The sequence below is a fragment of the Lissotriton helveticus genome, chromosome 3_1 (assembly GCF_964261635.1).
Source record: "Lissotriton helveticus chromosome 3_1, aLisHel1.1, whole genome shotgun sequence".
NCBI classification, from domain to species: Eukaryota; Metazoa; Chordata; class Amphibia; order Caudata; family Salamandridae; genus Lissotriton; species Lissotriton helveticus.
This window is the reverse complement of record NC_136061.1, coordinates 418,458,400-418,477,797: the sequence shown is the minus strand read 5'-3', so window position 1 is coordinate 418,477,797 and position 19,398 is coordinate 418,458,400. Positions and strand designations below refer to the sequence as shown.

The window sequence follows — 19,398 nt, the reverse complement described above, 5'->3', positions numbered from 1 at the left end:
GGTCTCTGCGTGCTTAAGATGCCTTGCGCTGCACAAGTTTATGTTGCAGGGGTGTCCCTGTGTCCTTAAGACGCCTTGCACTGCACGAGTTTTGTTGCAGGGGTGGTCACTGCGTGCTTAAGACGCCTTGCGCTGCACGGGTTTTTGTCCCATGTAATTTGTTGGGGCAGGACATTCGGCTATAGTCCTTTTGGTCCTCATTCACGTACACGTTGTCCCTTACTTAGGGTGGGGGCAAGACGTTGGGTACTAGTCCTTTCTGTCCACATTTGGTTTACTCCATACACGGAGATGTTACATTTGTATGTTTTCTCATTTATTATGCATAAGAAGAGGGAGATGGGTATTATTGTTAATTATTGTTTATCCGTATTTTTCCATAGTCTTCTGTTCTTTCCCTCTAGGGATGTGTGTTTCCCGCCATCCCTGTGTCTGGGCTCTAGATTCATCTTTATTAGTTCTATTCCCCTTGCGATGTTGTTTTTCCCTCATCCCTGGGCTTTGATCTATTTACTGTGCTGTAATTTAGGTTTATAGTTCAATGCTGTTTTTATCTTTTATGCTTTGTTTACGTTACTTCATTCTTCTATTCATAAGGGAAGAGGTATGTAGTATCCTGATGTTATGGATTGCCTCTCCCTTGTTTCCATGTCCCTGGCTGCTCAGCCTGTGTGAGTGTTCTATTTGGAATGTTCAGTGTGTGGGCTATGAGTGGAATGTGTGGGTGCCTGGATGAGGAGTGACAGTTGGATGGATGGGGCTGAACAGCTAGCAGGCTGCTCCCGTGGGGTTTGATATGACTTATACCTGGACTTGTTTACCTGTTTACCTACTTACCTGATACCTGAATAAACCTAGGTTCACATCATCACTCCAGTGTGATTACTACATAGAGTTTACTAAAGCCCCCACAATAGGGCTTGACAAGTGAAGACACCTTTTTTTTTACAACACTCCTGGACACCCAGTCCAAAACATGGGGACCAAATGAAGGGATGGCTCTTTTTCATACGTATGATAAACAGGTATCTAAGGTAAATGAAGTCACTGGGGCAATTTCTACAGTACATTTCCACAGTGCCTGAGTGTGTCTTGTGCAGTCCATGAAATATGGACAGGATTCCCAGAGGAGCCCAGCGAAGCCCATGTTCTGACGGAAATGCTGGACCCAGGCCCGAACAGGGGACTGATTGCTCGGTTGTATACTGCTTTGAAGCAAGATAGACAGATGGACGTAGCGTTTGCCCACGACAGCTGGAATGGGAACCTTGACATCCCACTCACGGACAGCGAATGGGAGCGCGCTTGGGCCCTGCTGTATAAAACTGCAAGTAACACTCAGTGGAAGCTGACACAGGTCTATTACCTCGATAGGGCCTATTTGACCCCGCAGCAGCTGCATCGTGAGCTATCCAACATGGTCGGCGGGTTGTGCAGGTTGCGACGTGACCCCGGCTGATTTCATTCATGTTACATGGGCATGCCATGAATGAGAGCCTTCTGGGCAGGAGGTAAAGCAGAGAACAAGAGTCAGGGCTGAGCTGATGATACACCATTGTCTACTGGGCCTTTTGCCGCTCCTAATGGCGGGGAGGAAGATTAGATCTGAGTTTGCTCTGCTGGGACTAGTGCTTGACAGGCATTGTATTGCTATTTGTATTGCTATATATTGGGCACGTTCGGCACCGCCGGCACAGGGAAAGTGGAGAATTGACCGACTAGAGTGGGCGCTGGCTGAAGAATGACAGCTCACAAAGGAGCACACGGATGCTAATGTGGAGAGGGACTTGGAGTTGTGGTGTGTGATGGTGGACCACCAGGGAGAGAACAGAGGGGAATTGGAGGATGGTTCTGCTCCGGGATTGCCTGTGGCTGCGCAGCACTCCCACTATGGGCCGCTACTGCCACTCAGTACACAGGTACGCTCTGGCTATACTCCCAAGGGCAGTCAGCAACCTCCTGGAAGTTGGTCTGCCTGAAACAAAGCTGGATTCTCATCCTTGACAGTCTCTCCTCCTACAGGGCCAGGCACTCTACTTCCTCCTCTGCAGCCGGGCAATCTTCTAGACACTAGCCAGACCCACTTCTCCAGAAAGTTGAGCAGACTTCAGGTGATGACCCCTCACTTCTGGGAGACTGTCATGCAAAAACCAGCCTTTGTCTCACACCCTATCTCTTTGAGTACTCTACGGCGCACTGTCTAGCCCAGAAGTAGATCAGCCTGAACATAGTTCTGGTGTCCAGAACGATATTGGCCTGAGCATGGCAGCAGTGTCAGGAGGAGATATGCCTGTGTATGGCTGCACCAGGCCAGGAGAACCTGCTTGTGCAGGGCCATCCTGTTCCATACTGAGATCAAGCCTTTCTGTGGGGATCACCATCCCAGCCTGTTTGCCCACTGCCAGTGACCAATGGAGATGTGCAGAAGCAGGGCTGCTGAAGCTCAGTCTTCTGGGCAGGTGCTTGAAGTCAGTGAGGAGCTACAGCTGAGTGCCTCAGAAGTGGGAAGCAGTGGGCATGCTGAGACAGGGCCGTGCACCTGTCTGAAAGGCTTATTCCACAGTGGGTGGTAAGAATTGAGCATCTGAACTGTATGCAACGCAGGACTGAGAGTCAAAAGCAGCTCTGGCAAATTTTGTTGGACTAGCCCACTTACTGCATAGCCAGTCTCTGGCAGTGCCGTTCGGCTGCGTTGAGACTTGTATTTTCATTGCACTTTGCTGCTGGAATTACTGTGTCCTGTCCAAGCCTTTATTAAGAGCGGCCCTGAAAGGTGGAAATCGGCACCCATAGGTGAAAAAGAGCCCCCTGGCCTCCAGCCCACAGAGAGGAGTTGGCCTAACGGCTAGGGCGCTCGACCTCGGACCTGGGGATCTGGGTTCGAGTCTCGGTAACGACGCCAAAAACCTCCTGTGATTCTGGGCAAATCACTTAATCTCCCCGTGCCTAAAATTATTGCTTGTCCTCATGTAACGTAACTGGTGCTATGTAACGTAAAGCGCTCTGATACCTGATTCAGTTTGGGTCTAGTTTGCGCTATATAAAACTCTGCAAAGAAAGAAAAAAAAAGAAATGCCCGATGTCCGATATGGCCAGCCAGGCCCTGACTGGATGGGAACGGAAACTACAGAGAGTGAGAGTCAGCATAAATAACTTAAAGGGGGAAAACTTCACCTCAGTCGTAATCCCACCCAAGGGGCAGCTACCCAGACTACAAGAGATGAACAGGGAAGAGACAGCCAATAGTGTTATAGCCCTGCCAACAGAGCCCTGGACGCTAAATTGTGCTTTGCCTATGTTTAAGTGTGATTTTTGTTTTGTGTGCATTAAAGGACTTTTTTCTCTTGAAAGATAACCACTTGCCAACACTCAGTTATTGTGCAGTTATCAAACATCCCTACAATATCTTCCTGGGAAGATTGTTACTGCTCACTGTTGCTCCCACTAAAAGACAAGTGTTGAAGGGGTTGTACAAGACTAAGCTTGCTAAACCATAGGAGGACAATCTCGGAACATCAGAGGCAAACAACCTCAACCCCTATGGCTGATGCCCAGTGGCCCCGGCTTGTACCCATGCCCTCCCAAAAGGGGTCAGGCAAAAATGGAAAGTGGAGTTCCATCCCTCATCCCTATGATCTACCAAATGGCAGGGCTCAGAAAGAACTAATTAGCAGCCTTTTGCTAACAAGATCCTCATTGAATTTCCAAAGGCAGCCCAGTCTCCATCCTCCCTATCTTTAGTGTCTAAAGTTCGACCTTTTAGCCACAGGAATGCAGTGAATATACATAGGTGTGCTACACTGCACATATATGCATTCGACACACATGTAATGTCAGCACAAAGATTTTGAGGTTTACATGACAGTGGAACTTTCCATGTGATTGGGGTCAATAGACGTCTCTCCCGGACACAAAGAAGAAGGTCTGGTCACACTACTGACTGAAAGAACCTGGTATGCTGCTACCACACTTTACATGTTTCTCCCAGGGCATGGACAGTAGCCCTGCACAAACAATGAGAGCATGTTTGTGTGCCCGTCCAGGTCACAGAACAGTTTCTGGACATTGCATTACCAAGGACAGGACTAGACCTCTATTCATACAATAATTTACATGATGCTAGGGCTAAAATAATAAGCTGGAAAACTAGTTTTACATACCATCGGGCACTCAGTGCAGGCGTACAAGGCAGTCCCATGCTTGGGACATTTCCATCCCAACCAAGCTCTTCCATAAACAACAATTTCCTTGGTAATGAACAAGGTATACAGCCTTGGGGTGTGGTGCCTCAATGCCTAGAGTCCTCTGGAACTGAAAGCTGCTCAATGGCTATCTTTCTAATTAGTGAAAATATATCTTCACAATACACTGAACTAGATGAAGCTGAATTTATCTACATACACAGATGTATTGACCAGTAAAGTTTCCTCAACAGTATTTGTCTCAACAGCAAAGTGTATTACAATGTAAAAAGGTGTCATATATGACTTTAATTGGCGTTTCATCTCTCTAGCTCATACTCTTCTGACCCTGTTCATCTCTGTTCCTCACACTGCTCTCCCTTGATGTCTCACCCTTCCTGCTGTTCACTCCCACTTGCCCATAGCATTCCCTGGTCCTCACACCCTGTGGTCTATCCGTATTTTCAGAGCGCCACCCAGGTCCCTCTTCAGAATCTCCTTCTCACACTATGCAGACTTTACATTTTCTCTTCTCGCCTTGCTTGCTCCTTTAGTTCTATCTCACCCTATTCTGCATCTGTTATCTTCTACTCTATACTCTCCCTTACCACTGGCCTGTTACCACTCTTCCACTTCTCCTCTGCTCTCACCTCTCGTACTTCTTTCACAGTCTATGCTACTGGCTTTGATATCTACTATTCTCGTTCCTTGCTGAAGTATGTATTTTTTTTCACCCTATAGTGGCTCCTTAATTCATTCCTGCATTCTTCTTTGCCTTCCCTTGCTGTTTCTTTCACATCTCCCTTTCTCTCATTCTCTTTCCTCCTGCTTCCCACACCACATCTTTTGCCTTCCCGTCCCATTGTACATGCCCCCCTCTTACCTGCTCATTGTTCCCTTCCCCTCAACCCTCTCCCCTTCCATCTGTTCTCTCCTACTCACTTACTTTCTCTCTTCCACCTTTTCTTCACTCTCTTCCCATATACTCCAGGTTGTTCACTATGTAAGGATATATACCCTTTGTTGAGGTCTAGAACATGACCTGCAACACTTAGTTAAATGTGGTTGCAGCAAATTTATAACTTTTACAGGTCATCCCCTACAGCTATTTTGCCGGGGACACAGCTTTCTTATAATCCCGGCCCCCCATATACCTCTGTAAAAAAAATTGTTGTCCAGAGATTTTCATTTTTAATTTGTGTTTTTGGGTAATTAAAGAAGTAATTTAGCTTGGGTAGACGTTGTTTTTCTGTACAACGTTTTCAAAAATGGCGGATGTGTTGCAGTGATGATGTAATATTTCAGGAACCATGAGAGCTATATACTTCATTTTGGTGTCAAAACATAGGCTTTGTGGGTCAAGTTCTTATAGAGACAGAAAATAACTCCTCAAAGCAACCCTTCCGCCATTATCGAAAATGGAAGCTATAATAGAGGAAGAAGAGACATATATAGAAATCACACAAATATTAATGGGGTTTCATTCATTTATGTATATCCCAAATAATGTTTGATTTGAATATGAAAACATAATGTTTATCACTCCTATTTTAGACACATTTCAATATTTCACTTTATTTGTTTCAGCAATCGCTTGTGGTACATTTGCAGTATGTTGAACATTTGAGAAGAGCATACTGACAGGAACAATTCAGGCTTGGCAAGTGCATGCATGTATAAGTCCTGTGGGTAGAGGCTTTAGAAATTTCTTAGGTTTTAGCACGTCATCAAGATCTTCCCAACCACATTCACACAGATGTTTCTCCACATATGCATGATCCAAAACATTTACACATCTTCTGATTCAGTAGAACACTTTTTTTAATATGTCCACGCACAGAATATGACATTGGTGGAAGGTCGCTTAGCGGAACTGATCTCTTGAACTCAATGTACAGAAGACTGTCAAAGGTGTAACAGTCAAAACTCGTTTTCCACACATGCAGGAGGTAATTTCTACATATTTAAAGTCACATTCGTCTTCTGTTTCAGCCAATCTTTTTAGAAACTTCATAGGTTCAGCAGTTAAAGCTCCAAGTTTTGTTCTAATTTTGCTCATAGTGTCATCACCAGTAAGAATATTTGCCTTGATAAGAACATTGGTCATCTCTTGTACAGAATATGAAGCTGGATTAAGTGGCTTTTGTCGCCTGTTCCATAATGTATCCATACCTCTGACCTTCACTGACTTCTGAATATTGCAACAAATTCTCGCTGCAATTTAATGCGTCCAAGACGGAGGTGCTTTACTGTGCCACGGAAAGGGTTCCTTCCGTGCTGCCCAGTAATTTTTGGCCCCCTGACAGCCCGAATTTGGTTCGGCCTGTAAAGACAGTTCGTAACCTGGGTGTGATATTTGACTGTAATCTTACTTTGGAGGCGTAGGTGATGAAAATTGTGGGTTGTTGTCTGGCCATCATTCGTTCCTTACGGATGATCTTTCTTCTGTTCCCTCCTATGGCGCGCTCGTTGATAGCACGCAGTACCATACTTAGCAGAATAGATTACTGCAATGCCCTGCTTCTTGAGTCCCCAAAATTCCTTCTTGATAGGTTGCAGAGGATACAGACAACTGCAGCTAAACTAGTGTTTAGGCTGGCCTAGAAGGTCTTCCGCTTCGCTGGCCCTGGCTGAGCTGCATTGGCTCCCTCTGAAACAGAGAATTAAGTTCAAATCTCTCTGCTTAGTATTCAATGCCCTGTATGGAATGGGACCTACCTCCTTTCAAAGTAAGTTTGAGTGGTATGTTCCTACTCGAACTCTGCGCTCATCAGGGGCAAAACTGATAAAACTCCCCAGATTAAAGAAAGTCAGAGCAGGTGGTAGTTCCTTTGGGGTCGCAGCTGCAAAGCTTTGGAATACCTTACCTCTAGAGCTTAGACAAATCAGTGATCTCCTTCCTTTTAGAAGGAGCCTAAAAACATGGTTGTTTCCTAAGAGTTAGGGGTCTGGCTACAGTATGGCTCAACGGATGCCTGTTATGCTGAGTTACTAGCGCCAGGATGGCTGGCAGGGGACAGTGCGCTTTAGAAATTCAATAAATAAATAAATAACAAATGTAAGTAGAACAATAATAACATCCATGTCATTCGACAGTACAATTACTCTATTGGAACCATTTCGAACAGCTCACTCAACATATGGTACAACACGAATGTTAGCTTCCTCCAATTTGCTGTTAAGTTCTTGAATAATAGGGCCCATACCTTTTGAATAAATCTCTGCAGGCACCAACTCCTCATTGACAATAATTCCCCTTGCAATAATTGGAAATTCAGTGTTCACTGAAGCGTCAGCAATGTTTTGGCAAGTTAACATCCCCAAATTAATCTTATACGATGTTGATGACCAGAATTTATCAAGTTGCACAGGTACAGGTGTCGAATTTTTTATGTAGGCAAGTTCAATTGTTCCACTTGTAGACATTTCTAATTCTCTCACATTCCATGACAGATAGTTCAAGATGACTGTCAAAGACAATGTGCAGTTCTTGCACGGTGCACACTGACTTTGATATCTGTAGAACAGTCTGAATGACCTCTCCGAAGTTTTGCATGGATGGAATTGTGAACATTCACAATTGTGACATATAGTCCACAACACCAGCAGTTTTCAATAAGGACAACTTTTCGAATTGAAATTCTTCAGGTGTGCGTTTTTTTTCGAGCTCTTGTACGAGTGTGTACGAGTTTGTGCCTCACTGGTTTGGTTTCAGCATCTCCATCAAATAATGCATTTGTTGGAAGAAGATCATGCAATAGAATGTCCTTGAGAAATTCACCGCTTTCTTTTGCTACATCCATCTCTCTATGTGCTTGTAAAAGTTGTTTTTGTGACCTGTTTATAGTGGCTGTTTAGATGCAACTCTTACTATGGCAATTAAAGTGTGGAAGTTTAGCTTTAGTGAGTATGTCGAACAGCTTTTTTTTTCAATACAAATCTCTCCTGCTTCAGATCGGCAAATAGTTTTGATCCATGTGCCAGGACATCTAGTAGACATGTCTTTGTCTCATTATCCACATATTGTTTGGCCATAAAGTTGTGTAGTCACACAGGCTCAGTCATTTCAAAGGGGTTTCCTTGCTGCTGCATGAAATGAAGAAGGCTGTCAACATGTTTATTAAAACATTCCCCTCTCTTTCCCACAAGTTTGTAGTGAGGAACCGTTTCAAGATGGTCCATTAATTTTGAATTTGTCATCTCTCTGAAAACATTGGAAAATAAAGGACTTCATGATAAACTAGTAACCATTGAGCAACATATTCATTTTTACATGTCTGACCAACAATTCCCTTGGACCCTTTGTGTGATCTCTGGATCGTCTGTTCCAGTTTCATATTGGAAGCCACAGCATTTAACCTTCCCTCTCTATCTTTCATCGCAAAAATGTATTTGGATTAATTTTCTGCCTCCTAGCTTCTTCACTCTTTCCAAATACCAGGACTCAAATCTCAGGTAGTTTATGAAATTGAATTCACGAAACACAGTAATCAGCGACTCCACAGTCTTCTCATGAAGCTCCCAATCACCTTCCCGATCAGCATTTACCAAGTTTTTCACTAGAGCTATCATGTGTAAAACATTCCCTGGTACTTGCAAAGTTCTGATTTTTCTTTACATTCTTTTCAAACTCTACGTACTTGTTTTTCAGGTTTTCGGATTTTTAACCGATATGTATTGAACATTGGCTGGCTTTGTATTGTCTTCTGAATGAAGTGAACCTTGTGCCTTGTTCACTTCTGAGATAAGATATGCAAAACCTAATATGTCATTCTTGTTCCAGAAAGCATGCCAACACAATGTTTCTATAATCTCAGATAATATGAGGATACCTTGTAATGAACTAACATAATGAGTTCTGCTCAGTACTGACTGGACAATTTTGCTTCCAAAGATTTCAGCCTCAATAAATGCATTGCCTATGCCACATCCACTGAGATAACTTCCTGCACACTGAAATGCAACTTTTGTCATTTGGAAACCTCCCATTATTGGATAATGATCATCAAACTCTAATGGATAGCTCATAAAAATGTCAGCTACAATAAGGAAAACACCTTTATCGTAGAAAATTGGCAGGATAGGCTGGTCTTCAAGATGAGCACGCACATTTTGGAAATTGTTTTAGAGCTGTGCATATTGTTGCATAGTTTGTGACTGGAGAAGAAGATCAATGCCCTCAGCCACTTTGAAACTTTCTTTTTAGACTGGTAAATGTTGATGGCTTGTAGAGATTTTGCACACATTGGCAAGGCAGTTGGGTTATAGATGTGCAGCTTCATTTGTTTATGCCCACAGGTGACATTTGTTTTCCAGCAGCTACTTTATTGGTACGGTCTTGAAAAATCCCCTTTGCAGAAGTATCATGTATGCTGGATGTTCTAGACAAAGAAGAGTTGTCTTCAAAATCAAAATGATCAAGAGCAGCAATTGTAAATCCTTTCCTGGTAAAATGACTTGTAATTGATGTGCTGTCGGATTCACAAGATTTTACCGCATGAGCTGCTTACAAGTTCCTGCTCCGAACTACGTCATTATAACTTGTTGATACACCAATCCTATTCATTGAAGTGATTAGCTCCCTACTTTTGCACGTCATACATTGCATGGACATGAATCATGTGCAGCTCAGTTTTCTTTTCGGTATGATGTATTTCATAAAACATGATTTGGAAAAGACAGTACATTTGCACAGCATAAACCGGTCGGTTCATGTGATTGTCTTCCACTTCTTTGCTTATAGCTTCAAAGCCATCACCAATGTTGTTGGTTTCTGGTCCGACCTCAAGTACTTTAGTTTGTAACAGTTTTGCTTTGTTGATATTAAACAATGATGTAAACAATGTTAAGATAACATTAGGCATTCTTGTTGATTCCCATGATTTGCGGAGCACTGCGGCATCACAAAACTTGTCAACAAGTCCAAAATCTAAATCTTTCAGGACATTTCTTTAAATGGCTCCTGCTGATATTACTGCATCCTGTGATCTTATTTTGGCAGCAGGAACTTTAGGAGTCAAATCAGCTGAAAACACCATAAGTGGCTCATCCTTTTTGTTAGACTGACAAAAACGAATTTTATCATTGTACATTCTCACTAGAAAAATCTTAATTATTATGGATCAGTACAGTTTCATCAATGTTGACCATTATTTCTCTGATCTCACTTAGTGTGAACTCGTAGCCAGCACTCAAGAGTGGCTTTAATACTTCATTTGCTTTGTCAAAGAGTGGAAACTTAACTGAAGGCTGGTGGTTACGTTGCTGCTGGGAGCTCATTATACATTCATTATACATTCGCATGCAGTTCGTGTGGGCATACAAATCCGCTTCAAACACATTCACCTCGCTGTTAAGATGAGCTACTCAGCAGAAAAATTCATTTGGAAAAAACTAGCAGATAAAAACATGTTTGCCCTTTGAGACTCACATACTCTGTACTTTGCTTTCTAATCAGTTGTTGGAGGTGGATGGGTATCCATCGATCTTCTAAGTGGATGGGCATTGGGTTTGGTTGTTGTCGCTTTCTCAGAAGACCTAGATTCTTGTTTTGATTCACTGGTTTCTGCTATTTTTGACACATTTTTTCCAGGCTTTTTCTATTGTATACGACTTGAAGCACTTGTTGCAATGATAAAATGTTTGTTCCTCTTCACCCATCAATTTCAGTCTTTTGTGAACTCAGTCTTGCCATATATCTGCAGCATCTCGCACTCTCTTCTGTCCGGCCTCAGTTGACGTTAGCTCATCTTTTGGATTAGTTTGGCATATAACATAATTTTCTTTGTTGAAGGTGTCCTCAGATTTTGTAGTTAGCAACACTCTGTTAGGAGGTAAAGATCCTCTACTACCACCTGATTCGCTCATGTTTACGAATTTGAATCTATGGAAAACCTGAAACAAAAACCGTATTAAAATAAATTACCAATATGATAGCTAAAACATATCATTATAGAACTACCATTTTCGAAGATGGCAGAAGGGTTGCTCTGAGGAGATATTTTATGTCTCTATAAAACTACTTGAACCCCAAAACCTACGTTTTGACACTAAAATCAAGTATATAGGTCTCATGGTTCCTGAAATTTTACATCATCACTGCAACGCCATTTTTTAAAAAGACATCCAGAAAAATTTGCCCTGGATATGCAATGTCTATCCAAGCTAAATTACTTCTCCAATGATACAAAAACACAAATCAAAAATGAAAATCTCTGGGCAACATTTTTTTTTACAAAGGGATATCAAGGGGCCAGGACTATTAGTGGTGGATATGTTTTTAAACTTTACCTTGCACTATTTCTGCAATTTTTTAAACATGTTGTATTTCTTTTTCAGGAATTATTATTGGGGTCTCGCTATTACACTTTACTTGTAACACATTGCACTTTATTTCTTTCATTGCTCAGCCGTTAAGTATTTTGCAAGCGTCAGTTAGGTCTTCTCTTTTCTCAAGCCCTCCACATTCAAACATAAGCCTTTTTTCACCCATTTTTATTCAGCCACCATCTCAGAGATACTCTGTTGTGTCAGACTATGGGAGGACCAGTGCTTACATTGAGCAGGTGGATGCCGGTGGGGGCCACCATCACCTATTATTTCACATAAGATATTTAGCAAGAGAGGAAAAAACACAAATTGGAAAGACGAACAAAGAGAAAGACAGGAAAAAAGTCACAAAGGGAGAAAGCAGGAACCTGCAAGAGTGGCATTAAGAGGCTTAAGGTGGATTTAAGACTACCACTCTTGGTATTTAGAACGCTAACATTGAATTGCACCAGCTGCTGGCTTCTGAGCTGAGCTTTGGGCATCAGCATGCTTTCTTTTACAAACCATAAAGGGTAACGGCTGGGGTTTTTTGAAATTAGGAAGGAGTTTTTCAACTGGATTATTTTGCAATATTGACGACATCATTTATTTCAAGTTGTATAAAAAAGTGCATTCCGGATGATTTTTTGTCCTTTTGCAGTGCTGCTTTTCTCAGATTCGCCAACAATACAGTCCGATACATTTCTGCCCAGAGGTAGCCCTTTATTGGGCGAAACGCATTGGCTGAGTGCTCTGAAGAACAATATGATTAAAAGAGAGACACGAGCAAAGGACACACTTGTTTTATTGTGCTTTGCAATGTCTCATGTTCAATGCTACATGTATATGAGTTTTTGTTGCTCCTCGTTTTGCTGGACATTTGGGGTGGGCAAATTTTGAATAATAGTGAGGACTGCAGGTGGTACGGCATCAGGGTCCCCAGCTACCAATGTTTGTTCAGTCTTTAGAAAATATATGTAAAGGCAGGATGGGTGAATAACGAGATAGACCCTGAGGATCAATATATGTGGCCAGATAGGGGCAGCCAGTTTTATTTGTACTGCTGTGGTTCCCCCACATGTTGAACATGCATCAACCTGTCATCCCCTAAAATAGAACAATTCCATAGGAGAGTGTCATCATGTAGGAAGAGTGCTCTTCTCTGCCATCCAGATTCCCCAATAAAAGGATAAATAGAACGGGACTGGAAACACGTTTCTGTAAAACCACACTGCTGAAACCTTAAAAGTCTAATAAGTTGCATTGTCCATGGTGAAAATAAGGAGGGTGAGGACTTGTGACTAGTCGTACCAGGAACAGTGAAAAATTTGGAATACCCTCTGCTCAAAGTTGAATAAGCAGTTGGTTTAGGCTGAAACTTGGAGCACTGACATATCCCATCTAGAGCAGCAGGCCAAGTAGTAATCAGGAAGTAGCTAATCATGAAAAAGTTAGCAGCAGCATGAAAGAGGGCTGTGAAAATGAGTCTATATCACCTGATCTTCTACAGAATGCCGACGTAAATCAAGATCAACATGTACCAAAGCAACGTGGGCTTTTGGAAAGGTATTTTGCTGCAGTCTGATCAACATTCTCAAAAGCTTGGTAAAATGTGAACAACCACTGCGATACACAATAATACTGATCCTTTCTGCATTGACTGAACTTGGTACCGTATCAGTACTATTACTCTTATTATTGTAATGTGCTTGCGCGGCTTGAAGACCAGCCTATCCCGCTAATTTTCTATGATGAATATATTTTCTTATTATTGTAGCAACTCCTGAAGGTAATAAAGTCAATAATGTTATGAGAAACCAGACCTCAAACCTCTATGTTATTCAGTTCCATTAAGCATGCAGTTGCTCCGTGGAGGTTGCCACAGGTAAATGGGTGCGGATTCCACAGATACCAACTATGGCCCAGCAAAGGTCAACAGTGCCATGCTACTTCTCTGAAATTGAAGACTCACGATTAAAAGGAAGATACACTATTTTGGACCAAAAGAAAGATCAACCCCAAAAAAATTCAAAATTAAATAGGTTGCTTCACAGAGACAATACTTTGCACAGTGGAAAACGCATTTCTCACAAGCCAATACATACAATTAGGACTGTGATACCGTTTCCAATCCTCTCCATCCAGTTAGCAGAGAATTGTAACAGGGGATTTAGCATGGCACGAGTGTTCGACTGACGCATTTTATAAAGTGGAACAGACATACCATAACACCTTCTAAATTTATTTCCTCTTTAAACTGTTCCACTCTTCCGTTTTCACATTATCCCCCTGCATTCGGCATGCATGTTCCCATTGATCATCAACAAACTTGTCCTGACATTCTAGGTTTTTTCATTCGAAATGAACAGCTATCACCTTGAATGTCTAAGCAAAGTGCATTCTAGTGCAGTGTCTAGATTTGTTCTTCTTGGATCGTACCCGCCTTCTAGGATGCCTTTTTGCCTGTTATGTTATATAACCTTGGTTTTAAAGTGAACAAGTCAGTGCTTCACACTGCTTAGTCAGTATTTCATACACATGTATGCCCTCTCCTATATCAGCAAGAACGCCAAAATTTTTGCTGGACATGACCAGTCTTGAACATATGTGGTCTCATACAAGACACAGCATTGGCAGTCAGCCATGTACAATACAGTCGGAGCAGCAGTCTTACAGCAACCAGACTGAAATCACTTCAGTTCCATCGTCAGTGTGAAAGCCTCGGTATCAAGGCATCCGAGATCATCCAAGGAGCAAATCCTCAAATCCTTTGTCTTTTTCAGCAATATCAAGTCCTAGGCCAGTCTGTGACAATGTTTACCTAAAGGGTTTCGGTTGTTGGCTGCTTGCTGGATTCTGTTTTGGATTGGGCTTGGCAAGTACTGTTGGCTGGCTTTTGGACAACTGTGGATTTGAAACAGAAAAAAGATTAGAAAAACTAGGAGGAATTTTATTTCACTTTGCAATTAATTTATTTTCTCTCTTTGTGTTCAGTTGAGAAAGCATCTCCGCATGTATCCAAGCTCCATGAAGAGGCGGATCTATACTTTCTGTACTCTCAAGATATCATTGTGTGACCTCATTGACCTTCTACACAGAATGCTTTAATGCCCCAGATCCACATAAAATGGAAAAGAAATTACCACAGTTCCCCCATAATAACCCAAACTTCCCTTCAAGGACAAATATGAGGGTTCAAGAACTTTACTTACATCTTTCAGCTAAACAGATATATGTATACGCCTGGCCAGTCTAACTCCTTTTTTCTCAATACACTCAGAGACTTGCCTGGAGCACCACACACTTCCTCTTCCCTCACCCACAACCTCATGTTCCACATTAGCTCATTATCTAACCAAACCACATCCTTCTCCATTCACGAAATGGAATGAGATCCCACAAATTTAGAAACACAACCACTACCCTTTCTAAGCGATTTTAGCCAGACAAAATCTACCGGTTCCCATAACCTCTGTTTCATCCCACACTAAATATCATACCTTTCCATGTACATTTATTGACACTGCACCAATGTTCCCATCTTCCTACTATGATTCACCTCAACCAACTGACTTCAAACAACTATAAAAGTGTCAACTTAATTCCAGACACTCTCCTTTTATACAAAGCAAATGGAGAAACGCCCATTACAGAAATGGCGGTGGCATTCCAGGACAAAATGGTTTCTTGGATCACACTTCTTCCTGGAATTCCAGTCAATGTTGCTAGTTTAAGAATTGTTTTTATCATTAAATTCATGTGCACTAGTATGCCATCTTTCCTATGGCAATATACGGCTGTGTTGCATTGCTTAATTGACATTGCAATTATAAATCTTCCTTTCAGCAATTCTCAAGTAGCCAAAGAGCTCATGACGTTAGCCACTAACCATTTTGAGTAGTAATCCACAGTGATGATGACACATCTGCTATCACACCTCAATTAATCCACCAGAGATACTCTGACCCTGGGCCTGTCTGGAACTTCAAGTCGCACAGAGGAGCTCTCCAAACTACTGTAACCTTGCCAATGCTGCACCACTAATACAATTCTTAACCTTTTGTTCTATCTAAACCCAACCACCAATATCATTCTCTTACGCTACTCTAGGTAAGATTCCTCAGCAAATGCCCCTCATAGGCTGAATCAGTCAACCTATCCCTCTACTTAACTCACATCTTCTGTTCACAAAACTTCTCAACAGATACAGCTCATCTTTTACTTCCCAAAACGTACTCAACTCCAATGATTTAACCACTTACTTACGCCAACCTATTACCACTTTTCCTTTACAAAACCTCAACACTTTAATGTTTTCTACAAAATTTCCCCACTCATATCAACTTAGCCTCTAATGCTAAAACTAATGCTCAAACATACTTGCCACTCTCTTCATTTCTCAACAGGGCAATCTCAAGTGGCAATCCACATCTACATTCCTCATACAAGGATAAGGCAAAAAAACAAACTCATCATACCCTTCAAGTCCTAACATCCATCTTGTATTATTCGGTGTAGTATGCTCTAGTGTGTTCTAGCTCTTCGTGTGTAAAGGAAAATACAAGGAGTTTAGGATCAGTTACATTACAAAGGGTAATCCCAGTAAGATTAAATGTAAATGGTGAATAACCCAATAATACCTCAACCCCTCTTTCTACACTACAGAGTCATTCTCCTCTTCCTAGTTACATCCTTGCAAACGCAGACAAATACACTTGATGTCAGCACCTTCTTAATATTACATTTCCCATGAAACACCTTTGACATTGTTATACCCGCTGCTCAGCCAGTGTGACTGTAGTGATGGAATGTTGGTGTGTGAGGTGGTAGTGGAATGTTGGTGAGTGAGAAAGGTAGTCGGTGTATGGGATGAGCAGGAGGAAGGCTGCTCCTGGTGGGGCTCTACATGATAACATCTACCCTGAAAAAAAGAACCTGCTTAATACACATGGATTGCTGTTTCAACTTTAGTATAGAGCTGTGTAGTTGTTTCATGATTGGTGTGGAATGGTTTTCCACACTTTCCACCCTTGCTATGGGTTTGGGTGATGGGCAGTTTTGATGTCAAATGATTCGTATGGGGCGGTGTTCCTCACTCACTTAAGTTTATTGTTGCTATTATTTGGATGGTTCACTACCGCGCCTGTGGTTGGTACCCTTTGTACTTCTTTCATGTTTGCCTGACCAGCCGGCATGCTTTTGGTATCAGGGTTTGGTTTGAGGTTTTGTGGTGTGGTAGTGTGTGTTGGTGTGGTTAGAAAGGGAGATGGTGTATGTGAGTGTATTCTCATTACCTTTCACTGTGTTTTCTTTGCTGGTTTCATTTTAATATTTGTTGTGCGTGAAATGTTTCCATCTTTTAGTTTTATGCATTTGCATTCGTTTTTTGCTACATTGTTTTTATGCATGCAAGCGTTCTAATGTCTTTCTTTTACATGCATTAGTTTTAATGTCATCCTTTCTAGAGTTCCAATGTGATTTGTGTACAGAAAGGAGATGCTTTACACCTGCTGCTCAGCCAGTGTGACTGTGGTGATGGAATGTTGGTGTGTGAGTGAGTCAGTTGGTGGATGGGCTGAGCAGCAGGAAGGCTGCTCCTGGTAGGGCTCTACATGATAACACCTATCCTGAATAAAAGAACCTGCTTAAGATACATGTACTACGAAGCGTCTTTATTACACCAGGCATCTCGCCTGAGGTCTCTCATCTCAGAAGAGAAACATTTCATTACTTCCTCATCAGTCATTCTCGCCACAATAATCACGTAGTGTGCCTCAGCTCCCTCACAGAACCCTCCATCCCTCCCCAATATGGCCGACCTCCTTTACCTCTGACCTTTACCATAAAAGCGGGTTCTACTCACTCCACTTCCTGTTTTTAGGTTTTGCCTCGGCAATGCGTACGAAGTACGCATGCGCTAGCAAAATCTTATGTCTTGCAGTGGGGAACAGGAACTCGCCCCCTCCTCCCATTGGCTAGCTCCATAAATGGAGGCTAGCCATTGGGAGATGGCTCTGTCCGTCAATCCCGGACCAGATTCGGGGGCGTTCCCGAGAATTTTTCCATTTTGGTGACGTCAGCCGAAAGCCTGTTCTCGGGAACGCCCCCGAATCTGGTCCGGCATTGGAAACAGGCCGGGAGGTCGTGGTTTCCGCTTCTCGTGCTGTCTTGACCCTGCCCCAGTATAATTTGAAAACCAAGCCGTGTTGCTAAAACTGAACGAAAGTAAGTTGAAAGAGTCTGTCATCGGGTCTGATAAGGAAGTAAGGGTTTGATTATGTGTGCAGAACCCACATAGTAATGACGTTATCCGTTATGCCCCCATGTAGACAACCGAGCCGTGCGGGGCCGAGTGGCGTGCTCAGATTAGCATCACAGCCTGGCTGGCTCTTGCCTCTTCCCGTTATGCCCCCATGTAGACAACCGAGCCGTGCGGGGCCGAGTGGCGTGCTCAGATTAGCATCACAGCCTGGCTGGCTCTTGCCTCTACCTTTCATCTTCAGGAGTTCAAACAAAAGAGCACGGAAAATAAAGATCTAGAAAAGAGTGATGGAGCCCGTAAGCAGTAGAGGGGAAGAGCAGTGGGCGCGGAACCCACTCTTTTTTCGCCGCGGCTGGGTCTTCTGCTGGGAAATAATGTCTTCTGTCCATTTCAGCAGGTCGCCAGTTAGACACACACGCGCCCATCCAGTCTGTGGTAGGTGCCACTAGGCAGCCCCTTTAGACGGAATTAAAAAATCACGACGTTCATATATCAAAGACGGACACTCGGAGACATTTCGTTGAACATTATGTTTTTTAATATTGTGATCTTGCTAGTTTCTTATTTTCTCCAGGATATAAAAATCTCCCGATGCGACCCAGGTGGGACTTGAACCCACAATCCCCAGCTCCGGAGGCTGATGCCTTATCCATTAGGGCACTGGGCCAGCTGAAACAAGCGCTCGATACAGGAAGTCTCATGGCTACTCAGCGCGCGCCCACTCGCACTGAACGGAAGCTGAGGAGGATCAGATGGAACCGAGGGCTCCCCGCAGGTGACCCCAGAGAGAAGAGGGGGAACAGCCTAACCCGACGCATGGGCTTCGGACCCAGAGGGGCCATGACGGCCGCCGAACACGCCACCCGTTCGCCTCCCGTACCTAACGTGGTCTGGAGGACTAGTGGACACGCTTCATTCAGAGGTACCCTCCTATCCCACGCACACTCGAGAGGAGGAGAGCAATCAAAGTTACTCTGATCTACTGACTAGTTATGCAATTTTCACTTTCTAATTCACTGTTCTGACGGAAATGGAGAACTACAGATCCCAGGGTGCTCTTCGGCAAGTATTAGCTATACCTGGAGCGAATCCGCACGGCGCATGCGTCCAACGGAGTAAAAATCACGCTTCACGAATGGAATACGAGTTGACGCGCACAAGCTCGTGGCTAGGGTTCTCAGTAAGCATAACAGTGCATTCTGGAAGTTGTTCCAAGTACCGGTGAGTAGCAAAATACCATCGAAACGGCGGGATTCCAATCAGAACTGGTAACTCGAGTTCTTTCTGCCGTGAAGAAAGGCTCTATTCCCACGCAATGGGGCGCTTTGTACCGAAGCACAAAGCAGCCCCTCTCCGGTAACCCATCTCAAGCCAAGAGTAAATGTATGCAAACGCTGACATTTCGGAGTCAATTCGGGAAAGGACTGCGCAGATAATTCATACCTACCTGCGCATAAAACCACATTCAACCCAAAAGAAAAAAACGAAATGAACGAACTGCTCTGAGCCAAGCAACCATCGCATACCATGGTGCTTCGAAACGGGGCTGTCGTGCGGAGCCGCAAGTTTAGCAGTGCTCTGTATACTGCACTGTTTTAACCTTTGAGTAAGGTGTGCTAAACGCCCCACCAACCGGCAAAAAAAATC

The 19,398-nt window shown here is 43.1% G+C and overlaps 1 protein-coding gene and 1 non-coding gene across 4 annotated transcripts in view; both read right to left on the bottom strand.

Annotated features, from left to right (window-relative positions):
- Positions 1–13,710: 13,710 nt before the first annotated feature.
- CARF (calcium responsive transcription factor) overlaps positions 13,711–19,398 on the bottom strand; it is a 434,709-nt gene continuing 429,021 nt past the window's right edge. For all 3 annotated transcript variants that reach the window (XM_078680246.1, XM_078680247.1, XM_078680245.1), the window contains exon 15: positions 13,711–14,393. In XM_078680246.1, coding sequence (XP_078536372.1) covers positions 14,311–14,393 — 83 coding nt within the window. In that variant the 3' untranslated portion in view covers positions 13,711–14,310. The remainder of the gene's footprint in view (positions 14,394–19,398) is intronic.
- On the bottom strand, positions 18,346–18,418 carry TRNAR-CCG (transfer RNA arginine (anticodon CCG)). Its single transcript has one exon. It is a non-coding gene; the product is annotated as a tRNA-Arg (tRNA).